Source organism: Podarcis melisellensis (assembly GCF_964234715.1).
Source record: "Podarcis melisellensis genome assembly, chromosome: 8".
In the NCBI taxonomy this organism is placed as follows: Eukaryota; Metazoa; Chordata; class Lepidosauria; order Squamata; family Lacertidae; genus Podarcis; species Podarcis melisellensis.
This window is the reverse complement of record NC_138540.1, coordinates 70,665,834-70,682,104: the sequence shown is the minus strand read 5'-3', so window position 1 is coordinate 70,682,104 and position 16,271 is coordinate 70,665,834. Positions and strand designations below refer to the sequence as shown.

The 16,271-nt window shown below is 44.2% G+C and overlaps 1 protein-coding gene across 6 annotated transcripts in view; it reads right to left on the bottom strand.

Annotated features, from left to right (window-relative positions):
* Nucleotides 1-235: 235 nt before the first annotated feature.
* Nucleotides 236-16,271, bottom strand: part of SCMH1 (Scm polycomb group protein homolog 1) — a 45,434-nt gene continuing 29,398 nt past the window's right edge. For 5 of the 6 annotated variants that reach the window (XM_081920628.1, XM_081920629.1, XM_081920630.1 and 2 more), the window contains 8 exons: nucleotides 13,158-13,393; nucleotides 12,399-12,525; nucleotides 11,744-11,944; nucleotides 9,752-9,934; nucleotides 8,064-8,192; nucleotides 4,993-5,196; nucleotides 4,561-4,703; nucleotides 236-2,246 (listed from right to left, as the gene is read on the bottom strand). In XM_081920628.1, the coding sequence (XP_081776754.1) occupies nucleotides 2,121-2,246; nucleotides 4,561-4,703; nucleotides 4,993-5,196; nucleotides 8,064-8,192; nucleotides 9,752-9,934; nucleotides 11,744-11,944; nucleotides 12,399-12,525; nucleotides 13,158-13,393 (1,349 nt within the window). In that variant the 3' untranslated portion in view covers nucleotides 236-2,120. The remainder of the gene's footprint in view (nucleotides 2,247-4,560; nucleotides 4,704-4,992; nucleotides 5,197-8,063; nucleotides 8,193-9,751; nucleotides 9,935-11,743; nucleotides 11,945-12,398; nucleotides 12,526-13,157; nucleotides 13,394-16,271) is intronic. The other variant, XM_081920632.1, reaches the window with a different exon arrangement.

Genomic DNA, 16,271 nt, shown 5'->3' with positions numbered 1-16,271 from the left:
GGAATGAGAAAAACAGGGTTGCAAGTGGAAAACTTGGTAGTGGTCTTTACTGCCTCCATCTCAGACTCTGTTGTTAAGGGCGTGGGGATGGAATGATGTTTCTCTCAGCTTTTCCTGATAAGCCTATAGACCCAGGACGGATTTAGGATGGATGAATCCCTGGCCCCACTCTTTTGCAGTGTCTTAAGTTGTTCATGTAATCAATCAGCGGAGAATCACAGCACAGCTCCACCTATCCTATTTCCCCCCACTCTTTTATTTATAAACAAAATCAACAGAATAAGTGCAGAAAAGAATATTGGCAGCCCCTTGCCCCCTGTTACCTGCAGCAGGCAGTGCTCACAGAAATGGTATTCTGCAGCCAGGCAGTGATGGCAGACAGAGGTAACCACCCCCCTCCCACCAAAGAGAGCTACACCAGACAACCCAAAACATCGGCCGAGTCACACTAATACCCCATTGCACTGCAGTGAGCTCTGGCTCCTTCCTAGAAGTGGCTTATTGCCTATGAATTTTCATTGCTTGGGGTTTGTTTGTTTTTTGCATTATCAATTTAGTCTGTCTCTAATATCTCTGGGCTAGTCTGAAATCACTCTTCCGCAAGAGCCTGGCATCCACTGAAGGGTAGCAACTTAGGAAGAGAGAAGTGCCTACAAGGAGATGCACCTTAAAGCTGCCCTTCCTCACTTTATTAGTGTAGGGCAGGAAACAGCCAAGCACAACTGAATCTCATGGTCCATTTGTCCTCATCCCAAAGGTTAAGCTGCTAAGGCTACTCTCCAGAAAGTGGAGGAAAGGAAACACACACTACTTTGCTTCCTCAAAGCAAAGAAGGTTTCAGTCTAGGACCTGGAGAGGGGCAGAGCTTTGGGGCACCAGCTTAACCACCTTCTTTTCCCATTCTCATTGGCCAGCAGCAAAAAAAAAAGCCCTCTACTATGAGACAACGCAGGCCACTGTCCAAGTGCCATAAAAAATAAATACATTAAAACGTTTTTCAGAATACATACAAACAAAACAATTCATGTTCCCAATTTGAGTTTGGGAAGGACAAACCATCTAAATATACCTGTTTCCCATCCATCTGCTATCCCACACATGGTCAGGTAGCTACAACTGAACAGCTCTGACAGACTGGAGGGATAATTTGAACGGTACCGTTGTGGAATAAGAAACATTTGATTCCTCAGGAAAAAGGTTAAAACAGTTGCTATTCCCATAGCAAGTAGAAAAAACATTTCAGGATCTGGGGGGGGGGGGGAGAGCTTGAGTTGTTCAGCTGTGTGCCCTGCGACACTAGGATAAGGGAACCTACGTTTTCCTCCCTCTCCATTCTTCCCAGCTCACTTAGAGAGCTATATGGCGATATCAACACAGATCCACTGCTGTGCCCTACCATAATCACCTTCTCCTCCTTGTTCCAAATAAATATTAGAGCTTTCTGCCCACATGCCAGCAACTCATTAAAACTGCTAGCTTGAGACTTCCATGGAGGAAAAGGCTGTAACAGCACCAAGTGAAGAGATGGTAGGGTGGCGTGCCCTCTGCCTTACCCACCCACCCCTGCCACCCAAGGGAGTAAACAATCTGGTTAGCAGCAGCTGCTTGTCATATGCCAGAGCTGGATTCTCGCAGTCAATCTGTCCTGTATGGCACAGAAAAAGGGAACACCGCCTGGCACTGCCAACTTTCGAGTCCAAACCGTACTCTTCATAAGGCATGAAGGGGATTCTTGAGGAGGGCAGCAAAAGAAGGCAGGGCATCTGAAAAGTAAGAAGGGCCAAAACAACCATATCCGACATGAGTGTGGCTCTGCCGGAGTGCCACACACATACACACACAGGGAGAAGCATATTCTTCCTTACAAGTTGGACTGCGGTCCCAAAACGCCTTCAGCAGAAAATAGAGGAAGCATTCATCCCTTTGTACCAACAAGCCAAGTCTCATTTGATTGATAGGGGTGCCCAGGGTCTTCCTCCAGGAAACCACCTCCTGTCTGCTGGCGAAGGTGTCCTCATAGTGCTGAGATGTGTCGGGCAAGGAATGTAGGCACGCATACCTGCCTGCGTGGGGAGTTGAGAGCGCCACTTTGGCCAAGACTGCACCAGGAGGATTCTTTCTCAGAACTTGCCCTGCTTTAACTTGTCAATGTGGTAGGTGAGTTTCAGTGCTGGCCCAAGCTTCAAGCCCATGTACTTCATCATCATATCGCTGCGCAACAAGAGCAAGGCCTTGCCGTCAATCTCCTGGAAACACAGAACAGAGAGAACCACATTTGTCTGGCCAAGCCTCTCACAGCAAGATAATGCCTCAACATGGCCAGAAGCAAAACTTTAAAGAGGCGGGTGGGGCTAGCACTAGTTTGAGATAATGCTATGGCTGGGCTGGTGGACTTTTCAATGGTACTTGTATAGAAGATGGAACTTGTTCCAGGCGCTGCTTTTTCAAAGCTGTAAGGCACTATGGCATAACAAGCAGCACATACCAAAATCTCAGCTGTACAACCTTTAAAGAAGGCCTGGGGAATGTGTGGCCCGCCAGATGTTACTGGACTACAACTCCCATCATCCCTGAGCAGTGATCAGCATGGCTGAGGGAATGGAGTCCAACAACTTCTGGAGGGCCACACATTCGCCACTCCTGCAGTAGGATATTGAGACTATGTGGCTATCTAGATATTCACAGTATTGTTGCAGGCTAGCAACAAAGTGGGGCAATAGCTTGGTGGTAGAGGACATGCTTTGCATGCAGAATGTCCCAGGTTCAATCCATGGTCTTTCTAGTTAAAAGGCTCAGTTAGCAGGTGATAGGTAACACTGCTCTTTGCCAAAGACCTCGGAGAGCTGCTGCCAGTCAGAGTTGACAAAACTGGGCTAGATGGACCAATGGTTTGAATAAATATAAGGCAGCTTCCCATGTTTCTATGTTCCGGCTCCAGCCCTGCTCCCAACACTACAATTGTTTAAAGCAGGCACGGGCAACAAGTGACGGGACTCCTATTTCCCATCGTACCTGATTTTGCAAACTGATGGAAATTGAAGTCAGTAACATCTGGAAGGACACCCATTCTATTCCTATTCCAAAAGATGAAAAGGGTGGTCTTCCCTGTCTAAAGCCAGTATAGCTATTTGGGGAAAATCTGACCTGTAGCAATTTTTTGTTCCTCCCCACAACCCAATTGCTCTCCACCAAAGGCAGTTATGCCCTTTTTGCATATACACAAATCCAAATTCTGCAAGCACAGAAGCCGTTTGGCACAATTCTGCTTTTGCTAAAAACAGGGAAGACAACAACTTCTGTAAGTCACTGGATATCTTTTTCAGTCTTGCCCAAATACTTTAAAGGCTGAATTGCATTGTTGGGTTGAAAGGAGAGATTGTCAGGGAGCCACATCTGAAAGCCCAGACAAGGTTTCATGCTGGCTATCAGCTAGTGTCAACTTTGCCTGCTTTCTCTCTCTCTCCTGACAGTGCCCACCACCAGCATTTTACCTCATCTCCCTCCCCTTCTTGAACTGTATAGGTTTGCTTCACCAGCACATACTCACATGAATAAAAATGAAATCTAAGATGATGCTATCACCAGACTTGGGGGGGGGGGGGGAATAAGATTTCATGGGAGCCTTTTATGTACTGTGGGAACAAGTCTTGCCTCAACTCTCCCCTCCAATCTATGCTGGGGATGTTTTGTTTATTCCTTGAACCAAATATATGAAATCCCAAGAGGCCTCAGGGGAACCAGACAGATCCTTATTAGATCCCAGCTATTAGTCACCTGCTAAAAGGTGCACAGAGGAGAATGGAAATGAGAGGGCTGCACTCAGTTCAAAGAATAGATCACTATTCCTGGGCTCAGTTGCCAACTCAGTGCCACCAGGAATGTTCCTACTTCACAGTCTCACTTTCCCCCCAGTTCCTCCATTCTACATAAAACATCTCCCGCTTATTGCACTACTCCCTCACTGAAATGGCTCAATATATAATAAAATTTGTGCATCTTTTTCAGACATTGAAGCGGGAATGTGGAGGGATATGCAAATACCATTATTTCATTACCAATTAACTGCTTTCAATAACTAAAGCTACAAAAGATGCAAACCAGTTTCCAATATGTATACACACAACATTTTAACTGTGCAAAAGCTGGCATTCTGCCCAGTCAGGTATGTCGCTTTCAATAGGGCAGTTGCACAGATCTGCACAAGACGTGCAAACCAAGACGGCTGTCATACAATACTTGTGAAGCTGAGCCTGCGGTGCCTTCAGTGAGACACATGCAGCAGAGATTACCTCTTGTCCTTTGTCTTTGCTCTACATCTGATGATCAAGCACATCCACCCTGCTGGAGCTTTGCTTCCTCTGACTAGACAAGGACCAAAGCTCCCCAAGCGGAAAGGAACTTGGTACAAAAGAAGTTTGATACAAAGTAAGGCTTCTTTGTTAAAGACTGCCTCATGGTGACTGTGAGTGCTTGTGCCATGATTCTTGCAGCAGGAGGAGAGAGTGACGATGAAAGAGACACCCCACTCCATAAATCACCCATGGTGTTGGTTATATTTACATGCTTTCGGAAGAGGTCTGCATGGGGTCCCAGTTGTGGGTCAGCTTCCCTCACAAACTGCATGACATCTTCCACTGTCCAGCCAGATGGGTCTCGGCTGCCCAACCGTGAGGTGTCTCGAGGAGCAAGGTATCTGTCAGAGCCTAGAAGGAACAACAGAAACAAATCAACAAAACCCAAACACATTTGTGTCCTGGCATGACAGGATACTGCAAGGCTCATGATTTTTCCAGATGGTCGTTTTTCAAAAGACTGCCACCTGTTTTGTCAGTGTTAGTTTGCACAGAGCCACTTTCATGTGAACAATGGTGCATGTCACTAGTTGCCCCCCTTCTCTTCCATCATGCATGGGAAATAATACATTGCATGGAAACACAAGAATGGAGCTAGGGATACTTCATTAGAGAGAAGAGATGTTCTAATTGCCCTTACCCCCAGCACTAAGTCTATGCAAGGCAGAGGTACTGCACTGAGAAAGACTGGAGGGCTGGTGAAGGTGCCTGTATCCTTGAAGTCTGTAGTCTCTTGAATTCCTGCTGGGACTGGATGCACTGACAGCATTCAGGGCGGAGTCCATGGGGTCTAGGCGTGGCTCCAAGGGACCTGGCAGGCCATCACTCAAAACAAACGTTTCACCTGGAAGACATACAACCAACTAATGAGAGAAGTGCAGCCACCAGCTGCAATGCTGCAAAGTGCCCAGAACATCCAAACTGCAGAAACAGCCAGCTTCTGCCAAGACAGAAAGTCAGGGAAAGAACAAAGGAAAGGAGGAGTAATCACTTTGCTCACAACTGAGTTCCAGTCCTTTTGGTGGCTTCCCCTTCTCTACCAGTTTTATTCACTAATCCAAACTTATTGCTACTTACATTTCAAGTTCATCATTTTGTTTGATCATCATAAAAAAGATAGCAGGGGTAGGGAAGAGAACTCTTTCCAGCTCAAGGGCCTCATCCTCTTCGAGTCAATCTTCCAGGGGCTGTGGAAGGCACAGTGTTCGGAACAATTCCTGCCATTCCCCAGAAGAGGAAGAGACATGGTAGTGGTGGGTGACTCCCTATTGAGGGTGACAGAGGCAGCAGTGTGCAGAGATAACAGGGTGCCCTGGGAGGTGTGCTGTCTTCCAGGCACAAAGATTCACAATGTGATAAGAGGTTGCTGAGTCTGATAAAGCCCACTGAACACAACTCTTTCCTTCCGATTCATGTGGGTACAAGTGATACTGCCAGACACACCCTTTGACATACAGCAAGGGACTATAAAACTCTGGGTAGGAAGCTGAAGGGCCATAGGGCACAGGTGGTTTTTTTCATCACTCCTTCCTGTTGACGGTCATGGGTCAGGGAGAGGACAATACTAGAAGTAAACCTCTGGCTGCACAGGTGGTGTCATCAGGAAAGGTTTAACTTCTTGACCATGGTCTCCACTTCCTTGAGGAAGGACTTCTGGCAAGAGATGGGTTACACCTCAGAGTGGTTGGTAAGAATGTGTTTGTTAAGAGTCTTGCAAACCTGATATGGAGAGTTTTAAACTAAATCCTGTGGGCAGATGGGTGGGGGAGACAATACTACAGGTTACAGAGGGAAACCTGTACCACAATGATAACTTAAGAGAAAAAACTGATCTTTCTGTACTCCAAGCTGTTTGCTACTAAACTCAGTGTACATGAAGTGCAGTTCAAATGATCCCTCAGCATCTGGGCTGGATTCACTGTACCAGTTATGTCTGTGGCAGTCTTGTGCAAGGACCTCTGTTTGCTCAACAGGGCTTTCCCCCCTCTCCCCGCCCCATGTGTCCCTGCAGTGAGTTCAGGGTAGTGTTTGGGAGAACCCCCAGAACAACATGGGGGTGGGGTGAGGATAGTGAGGTGGAATTGTTCCATCTGGCAAGTTGAAATGCTTGTGCAGACTGAATGACTGAAGAGTGTAATGCAGAATTCCACCCTCTGTCTGACTGACTGCTTTTCCTGGCAAATCCTATCATGAGAAATGAAGTTTACTGAGAGTGCAACCGGCTCAGTATCTGCATTCGTGAATAATCCCTAGCAGGCTCTTGAATTGGTTAAACTTGGACTGCAGACTGGGGAAAAAAAGGTAGAAGGGCCTTGTCCATTCTCTACTGCATGCGTGTGGAACCACTGGTCCTCCATATGTAGTTGGACCACAACTCCCATCATCCTTTACCACTGGTCATGTTGACTGGGGCTGACAGGAGCTGGAATCCCATAACATCTGGACCGCCCCAGCCCCGCCCCCTCTACTGTATTGATAATCCCATAGCATCATTGAGATGAACAATGTTTTCAGGAATATTGTTCCAAGGGCAGTATACCTGGGGAACAATACCAGTGGGATGGCAGATGTGGGATCACTCAACAGGACATTACAGACGGTCTCCCACCTACAGTGCCAACTCTTGCCAGAAAGAGAAAGAAACTTCCATAAGATGCCAGCTGGGTCATAACAAGGGTCAATCATGCCCATCATTGTCCAGGAAGCCCATAGGCAGGACATGAAGGCAATAGCCCTCTTGTGCTATTGTTCCCCAGCAACTGGCATTCAGCAGTATGTTACTTCTGAACATATGGATAGGCCTGTTCTTGATGAATCTTTCTAATACACTTTTAAAACCATCAAAACTATATAATAAAAAAGCTAGAAAAAATCATAAGGGGTTACAGTAGATTCAGCTCCAATTGCTACTCAAGGATTATAAAGCTCTTTGCAAGTCAAAGACCAGCAGCTTCATACTTGCATGCATTTGCTGTGAGGAACAAGATGGTATAGAGCTAAGGAAGATTTCCAGCTTCAAAGCATGACGCCAAACGAAACTTATTGCGGAAAAAAGTCATGTTGTAAACATTGCATTTGGATTGTCTGAAGACAACTGGATAATTGTATTGTGTACAAGAAAAAGCAGAAGGCTTCAGGAAATGTAGTGATTGCTTGAAGGGATGGAAAGAAACTCCCCTTTACCCTGTCTTGACTTTCTCAAAATTCAGTAAGAGCTGGTCAGAAAAGTCTGGGGGGCCAGGAGTGGGGTTGGGTTGCTTCACCCCTCAATGGTGCACACAGCTAACAGGGACCAAGCAGGCTGTTCAATCCAGCACTGGAAGGTGCGGAAGGGAGGTACTTCACTTCCCCTGAAACACTTCCTTCAATCCTAATTGTAGATTCAAGAATAGACATAGAAAGGGCAGGAAGTTACTGTCTTGATAACCCTAAATCAACCTTTGCCAACCTGATGTTCTTCAGATGTTTTGAACTACAACTCCCATCAGTCTCAGTCAGAACAGACATGCTGGTGGGGGGGGGGGTGGAAGCTGTAATCTAAAGTATCTGGAAACCACCAAGTTGGCAAAAGCTACCTTAAACAATGAATGACCAGGATAGAAGCATGCTAGACTTGGAGCTGCTATATGTCTTCCTACATCTTCATCAACCTATGCTGCTGATTCATAATTAATATTAACAGCCAGGCTGGGAAAAAGATGCTGTGCTCACCTTCCAAAGGGTGATGGTCATTCTTTGGTAACTTGGGGGAGAGAGCACTGTATGGAGGGGAATCTTGTAAATATCTCTTTGCACCCCGTCCTGGTCCCAGTAGAGAGCCATCTAACGAAATGCTCCTGTCTAGAAAGAGAGAACAAGCCCTGCTTAGGATCAGAGTCTTCCTTGGGAATCAGCCATGCCCAAGATCACCAGAACTTCCACTATGCGTGGAAGCTCGTACCTCAGTCAACAGACATCAGAGCTGCAGAACTGCACCATTGTTTTGGAATCTAGTTGGTTCAAAATAAATAATACCTGCCAGCACTTTGGTCCATTCAATAAAGGAAGGCTTATGAAAGGGACAGTGGCACTTCACATACTGTTCTCAAGCCATTCTTTTACCTTTTAAGCATGTGTGCAATTTAGGAAAAGAAATGATATTACTTCAGTTCTTCTGAATGTGAAACTGCTGAACATTTTCAATCAAGGCTCAAAATTTTCACAGCCCTGTTTTAATAGACCACAGAGACCTAGGGGTTTTCGGGTACATTGTCAGCAATATGCTGATGACACACAGCTCTACTCCTTTACAACTGCAGGTGTGGCAGTAGATGTGCTGGACGGTGCTTTTCAAAATGGTTCTCAAATATATTGGCGGACTGTAGCGAACCTGGGTGTCTTAGTTTCAGTGAGCATGACTAAAAGTGTGAAGTTAGTTCATTATGTATGACATTTCTGAACAGCGGAAAGGTGCAACCTGATAAAAATGAGTGTTCAAACCCACAGAAATAGATACAGCTCATCTATTATATCATTAGCACATTTTCTTTTGCACAGTGCTGACTCCTATGTGTCAAATTCCTAAAGATAGAAAACACCCAGTGACATATGGGACAATTAGCACAGGGAAAAGAACAATTAATTATGTATAGCCCTAAGCCTTGCTTTTTTTGCCAGTGCCTGCATATCTATCTGTATATCAATCTGCATATCATACTGTATTGTTTTAATTAGTGTTTTTATAGTTGTTTTGATTTTGTGTGGAGTGCCCTACCTGGGTGGATGGAGCAGCCAAGTAATTTCGTTGTCCCCGAGAGGGGGCAATGACAATAAAGATATTATTATTATTATTATTATTATTATTATTATTATTATTATTATTATCTATCTATCTATCTATCTATCTATCTATCTATCTATCTATCTATCTACCGTAACCTCTATCTCCACCTTTCCAAGTAACCAATGAATTACCATGGCAGTTCTGAGACATGGTGACTGGCCAGCAGAACTTGTCTAATGTAACACTTCCGGATGGCTCTTGTTATGCAGACTGCAAGCACCATTCAGCAAAAGACCTAGTTTCTCAATGGGCGATGGGTGCTTTGGGGATCCAGAGAGTAGCAGATACATAGGAAAGCCATTCAAACCCTTGCAATGCTTCACAGTAATCTAAGGCCACCACTACGTTTATAGGTTTACCATAATGTACTCAGTACTTTGTCAGGGGAAATAAAAAGTTTAATGAAGCTGTCGTTTCAGATTTTGGAGTAGCGTACAAAAGAGGCAGGCTGCAGGCAGAATGAACCCAAGGGGGGAAAAAACACCCCAAATGGCATTTGCATGGGGAATAAATATATCTGCGCTATTGCATCAATCTGCAGAGATATACTGGAACAACTCTTAGCCCCAACTCCTACCTGGTAGGTACCTGTCGTGGTCGTACTCGCGTGAGTGCTGCACATGATGCTGAGTAAATGGCTGGTTCCCAAAGAGGTTGTCACTACGTAGGTTGTGGCAGAGTTTCTCAAGGAAGCGGAGGACATAGGTGATGCTGTTGACTGCTGGTAAGGTCAGAGTATGCTGCTCATGATCAAACACAGCTGGCGGAGGAAAGAGAACAAAGCCAAATTATAAAAGTCTACCAAATTGTCTGGGATTGCTGGATCACATAGACCTCTCCTGCAATTCAGTTTACTGAATGACTAGAACCACAACTTTTCCTGGCTTCCACTAGAATTGCAGGAGGTGTCTATGTGAAAATATCAAACACAAATATTTAAATCTTGCTTTTTGAGGCTGACAAACACCTTCAGAAGGTGAAGCTGCAGCAACTGTAGATGAATCTACAGTTAGATGAGTAAATACAATCTACAGGCTTAGATGAGTAAATACAATGGGTGGCATTCAAAGAAGTTTTACTCAGATCCACTGAAATTAGTGAACATAGCTAAATTAGGTCTATTAATTTCAACACGTCTAGGCTTGAAAACTTAATTGAATACCACCCAATGACAGTATTCCAATTTACTTTTTGAATTAATAGAATTGATTCCATCAGGGATCTGCTTTTAATTGGATTGATTATTTTAGATTTTCAGGTTGAATGAAATCAAGTAAACAACTGGTTTTATTTAATGTTCAGTGGCTGACGGTTTTATGGATTATGTTTTTATTGCTTTATTATTGCATTGCAAACAACCCTGTGATTCTGTTTGGATGAAAGGTGATCTATAAGTAAAGTAAGTACATGAGCATCCATGAGGGGGGCAGTCCCCTCCCCCGGATGAACCATAACTGCCAGATTCCCAGATTTCTTTCCTCTGCTTCTCTCTTTTTAAAGCTTTTGTAAAGCTTGAGTTATAAGGCAAAATGTGAAGGCACAATTCTCCTCAATTTTTGTGAGAAACTAGTCTTCTCCTTTCATTGTTGTTGTTTTTAAAAAGTTTTTATTGAATTTTACAATATTCAATCATATAAGACTATAACATTTATCATATATATATATATATATATATATATATATATATATATATATGCAGGTTTTGGTGTCCTCGGGTGTCTTCCCGTGTAAAAGTTGGGGTGTCTAGGCGACGTTTCGACGAGGTCTCACTCGTCATCTTCAGGCTGGTGCTTTCGGCTTCTTGTTACTGGAACAGAGCAGGATCTCAGTGTTTGAGTTCCTATAAATACTGTTGAGGGGGTGTGGTGTATAGCCTCCAATGTTCTGGGCAGAGAGGAAGTTCCCAGGCTTATATACACACACACACACACACACACACACACACACACACACCCTTCCCATGACTTCCCTCAGCTTCCCCGTCAGGTTCTTAAAATATTTACCAATTCTGCTTAATTGTTGTCTTATTTTTATGATCTTATATCTAAATGCTCTTATTTTCTTATCAATTTTATACCGAATTTTCTTTCATAATTACATCTTACACTCAATTATATTTCATATTATTGTTTCTTGACCTTTGAACTTGTTTTCTTAGTTGGAAGTGTTTAATCAAACCCTGCCACTGACTCCTTTGATTGTTTCACTTTGCCCACACCCCCTGGAATAAGTGCTGTAGACATTCATGATTAGGTATAAAATAAGAAAGTAGATCCACCAACTTCAAGAGAGACTGTACAAGAGTGTGGGAAGAAAAAGAATTTTTACTGCCTCAAAGGGAAAAAACAGCAACACACCTCTTGGTGCAAGGTTTACTGCTTTAAATACTTACAATGTACCCCAGCAAGAGTGGGAAAATGACCCTGGCCTAATGAAGCCACACTGCAGTTGACTGTCTTTTCTTGCATACATTGAGATAGTCTTGAGAACACGACGACTGGGCTGTAGCTTGTAGAAGTGTTCCCCTGGAGGACACTGTTCAAAACAGGGTAGGGCAGGCAGACCTTACCTGAAATGATCTCGCCTCCATGGCCTTGTTTCAGGAAGGAGAAGACCGTATGCTGATGATAAGCACAATCAATGCAAGCTTGGACTGCTTGCTGCAGCACCACAGATGCTCGAGCTGGTCCAAAATGGTCAGGCAGCTGCTGGACTTTCTTTTTGTCCAGGTGAGGCCCAGTGCTACCATTTTTATTCAAGTAGATGCAAACTGTGAGGGGGAAAGGCAGAAGCCTTTAATAAGTGGACTCTGGTTTGCCTGTAACTGACTGCGCAGTTACTAACTTGGTAGGTCTGCTCCACTGAAAAAAATCACGTGATGTTCCAAATAGCTTCCTTGCAGAGTCAGACAGTTCCCAAACCCTTTTACCCCAAGGGCCAATTATCTAGCTGGTCTCAGTACTGGAGGACCGATTTTGATGCTGCATCAAAAGGCTCTCATCACAGAACAGTAATTTTTAAAATGTGACTGTAAAATGAAACTGAGCAATTTCCCCCTCTTAAGTCTTCCACTCCCTCCACCAGTATAGACAGAAATGGAAGGGGTCATATATATGTATTACCAGCTTTAGTTTGTATATTACCTTAAAATAACTTCCTAGTAATACCTGCCCCCCCCCAAAGAATTATTGCACCCAAGAAAGAGGATGAAATGCATTCTGCACCTGTAGGGGCCTGCATAGCAGAGCTAGGGATGGTTGCTGCATCCTGTGGTACTGTACTAGTGTCAGGTTCGGGAGTACTTGTTGTAGGGGAGGTTGGTGCTGGATTTAGTAAAGTTCGAGGTTTTCTCTGCAAAAAAAAGGGAAAGAGATAATATTAATAAACTTTAAATAAAAAAATCATTCTAAACAGGCAAAAGGACAAAAAACAAAGTGGATAACATGGCACTGAGGACCTAATCTCAAGGAAGCTGGGAGGAAATGGTGCATGGGGGGGGGGAGTAAGGGGGCCTGAACAATTCAGTCACAAATGATAATGGGACAGGTATTTTAAAATGACAGACTTTATTAGTTTGTTACATTTCCATCCTGCCAACCCTCTGAAGAGCTCAAAAACAACCTCCCATCCAGGTTCTGGTCAGACCAACACCTGCGCTTTAGAAATGAAATGGGTACTTTCAGACCTCAGTTGCACCTCTAGCCAGCTTGAAACTGTACTGAAGACGGAAAGTTGCATTGGACTACTTTTGCATCTAGCCCAGCACTCTGGGGTCTCTCAGATTACGACATTCCCATTACTTGATTCTGGATGCTTTTAAATGGAAATGAACATAAGAAATCATGTGGTCAACAACCAAACTATGACCCCCCCCAATCCCTAATTCTGCAGACTATTTGCTTGAATAGTTTTTGAAAGGTACCTAAGTAGAACTGCTCCTAGTTGAAGAAGCACACACTAACTGTAAAGTCATGAATACACACCTTACTGCCAGGCTTTGGTCCCCTCTTCTTGGGGAATTTCAAAGGCTCCACAGCTTTGGAGGGGGTTGGAGTGGCGTGGTTGGTCAGAGCCTTGGGCGTCCGGCCTCGCTTACGACCAGGTTTGCGTCCCCTTTGTCCAGGCTGATGTTCCAGGAGAGTCTTTGTGCCACTGTGCATGCTGCCTTTTTCAGAGATCACATCAGGCACAGGGGGGAATGGGCTCTTTGGAATCACCACTACCACAAAAAAGGAGAGAGAAGACCATCAGGTACCAACATAGCCTTATGCAAAAACACTTTCATGGACATCTGCGTATTCAACTGTACACTCAACAGAAGAGCCGCGACTCAGTGGTAGAGCACTTGTCTGATATGCAAAAGGTAGCAGGTTCAATCCCTGACATCCGGAGGTTAAAAACTCCACTCTGAAACCCTGGGGGGTTGCTGTCAGTCAGTTTAGACACTACTAGTTAGGTGGATCAATGACCTGCCTTGCTATGAGGCAACGTCCTATTTGCTTGTCTACTCAGAAGTAAGATCCACTGGAAGTAGAGATCAATGAGTCACACTCCCAGGTATGTGAGTATGGACCTGCAGTCTTAATCTGTTGTGGCAAACGCAGTCTGGTGGCACCTTAAAAAAAACAGTGAGCAAGCATATGATGGCGGAAGTTCTCATGAGCCACAGCCCACTTTGTTACACGTGGCCCAAGAAAGCTTCTGCAACACCACATTTTAAGAGGTTACCAGACTGTGCTGTTCTGGCCGCATATGCTACATTTTTATGTGATTTTCTTTTAAAGAGCGTGATTTAGACTTGCAGCATGAGATATGTCACTATATATTGCTTCAAGCCAATATATGGGTGTGGTGCAAGCCAACATTGTACACCTGAACTTTGATAAATTGCAATTTAGATAAGCCCCAAGACAGTTCCAAGGGCCACATCCAATATACTGCTAACGCTCGAAATCTGCCTCAAAGGCCAGGCGAAAGTTCAGTTCCTATTGGCAGTCATATAAAAGTCATTTTCTGCGGCAGTTTGCTCATAAAAAAGGCTCTTGGATGCAATCTAAGAAAAATGAGACCGTTTCAAGTACTCTTTCATGAAGTTCCATATGGAAACTCCAGTGCAATCTATAAACTTGACTATTGTTATGCAAGACTAGACATAAATCACAACAAAAAATCAAGTATTTCCTTTCCAAGAAAACTATGTTTATTTACAGAAAAACTTTATTTTGTTTAAATTGCCACTAATCCAAGAATATGGTATTTTCTAAGATAGTTGTTCAGAGGTGCTATAGCTTCCAAGAGGACTGCTTGGAACATAAAAGCTCTTCTGAAATGAAAATCACAAGGGGAAACCAGAGAACCATGCCCCCAAATGTTCACCTACTAAGCAGTTCCAACATTAACAAAAGAGAGAGAGAGAGTACATTGTAGAGCTGGAAAAGGTTCACAAAAGAGCTATCAAAATCATCATGGGGCTGGAGCAATTTCCCTGTGAGGAAAATTCACAACATTTGGTGGGGCTTTTTAGTTTTCAAAAAAAGGAAAGGCAGGGAAGACATGACAGAGCTGTGCAAGGTTATGGGGGTAAATGTGGATGGGGACAATTCTACTCCCCCAAATACTATAACTTGGGGCTAATTAATGAAGCTGAATGCTGGAAGATCAGAACTGTACAGTGGTACCTCGCAAGACGAATGCCTCGCAAGACGAAAAACGCGTAAGACGGAAGAGTTTTCCGTTTTTTGAGTCGTTCCGCAAGACGAATTTCCCTATGGGCTTGCTTCTGAGTTTGTTTCCTTTTTCTTAAAGCCGCTAAGCCGTTAATAGCCGCTAAGCCGCTAATAGCCATGCTTCGCAAGACGAAGAGACTCGCGGAACGGATTAATTTCGTCTTGCGAGGCACCACTGTACTTCTTCACACAGTGTGCAATTAAAGTTTTGGAATTCGCTCCCACAACATGCAAAGATGACTACCGAATTGGATGGCTTTAAAACAGCACTAGACAAATTCATGGAGGACAGGGCAACCTATGCTTACTAGCCATAATATTTTGGAGGTAGCATGCTGTTGCAGACAATATGGTGTTTATTGACAACACTTGTTTTGCAGTTAGCAGCGTTTCTAGATGCTTTGTAGTCAGTTCCAGAACATAGAGCCCCAAGTTTTGTAGTATGTGTGGCAGCCAAACCAACCACAGCATGAAGAACAGTAGGCTGGCCCAGGCAAGCTGCTTATTAGGAAAGGTGAGGTGCAAAGCACCTGCCCTCCCAGCACATCTGCAGTGAGGTTTAATATGGAGGGGTGGAGAGGTCCTTCACCCAGCAGTTTAGCAAGCTGCTGGGAGAGGTGCCTTTCCAACACAGGAAAAGGACAGAGGTGTCAGAACTCACTAATTCTCCTGGACCTCTAGTCTTTCCATACCACTGACCACAGCATACTTCTGGATAGGCTCTCGGGGTTGGGAATAAGAGGCACAATGTGCCATGGGAACACTGATTTAAGTTTATGCCTGGGAACTACTTCTCAGCCTCAGGGTGTTTGTGGGGTTCTGCAGGTTCCATCTAGTCTCCCATGCTTTTTGATATCTATATGAAACCTATATGATATCTAGCTCTAATTCTGCCTTTGCTCACACTCATAGAGGGCTGGATGAGGGCCAAACAAAGGAGCTTGATCCAGGCAAGATGGTGGTTCTGCAGTTAGGTAAGTAGTTTGTTCAAAGAGATTGATCAAGTTTTCACTCCAGAGCTGGCTCCTTGATCCAACTTTTGTCACTGAAGGCCTGAGTAGCTTCTGTGCCAAGCAGTCCTTTTTTTTTTTTTTAGCTTAGGCTGGTGGCCTTTGTTGGACAGAGACTGCCTGGCCACAGGTTTTCATTGTCTATCTTGGACCACCTACTGTAATGCAATATGTGTAGGGTTGACTTTAAAGAACGTTGGGCAGCTGACTGCAACCACTCATAACTCGAATGGCTACAGTCTGTTTCCAAACAAATTCAAAGTGCTGCTTCTTAGTCCTAAAACCACAGACAGCTTAGGACCCAGGTACCTAAGTGGACACTTGCTTGTATACAAACCTTGAGTTCATTTTAGAGACTCTT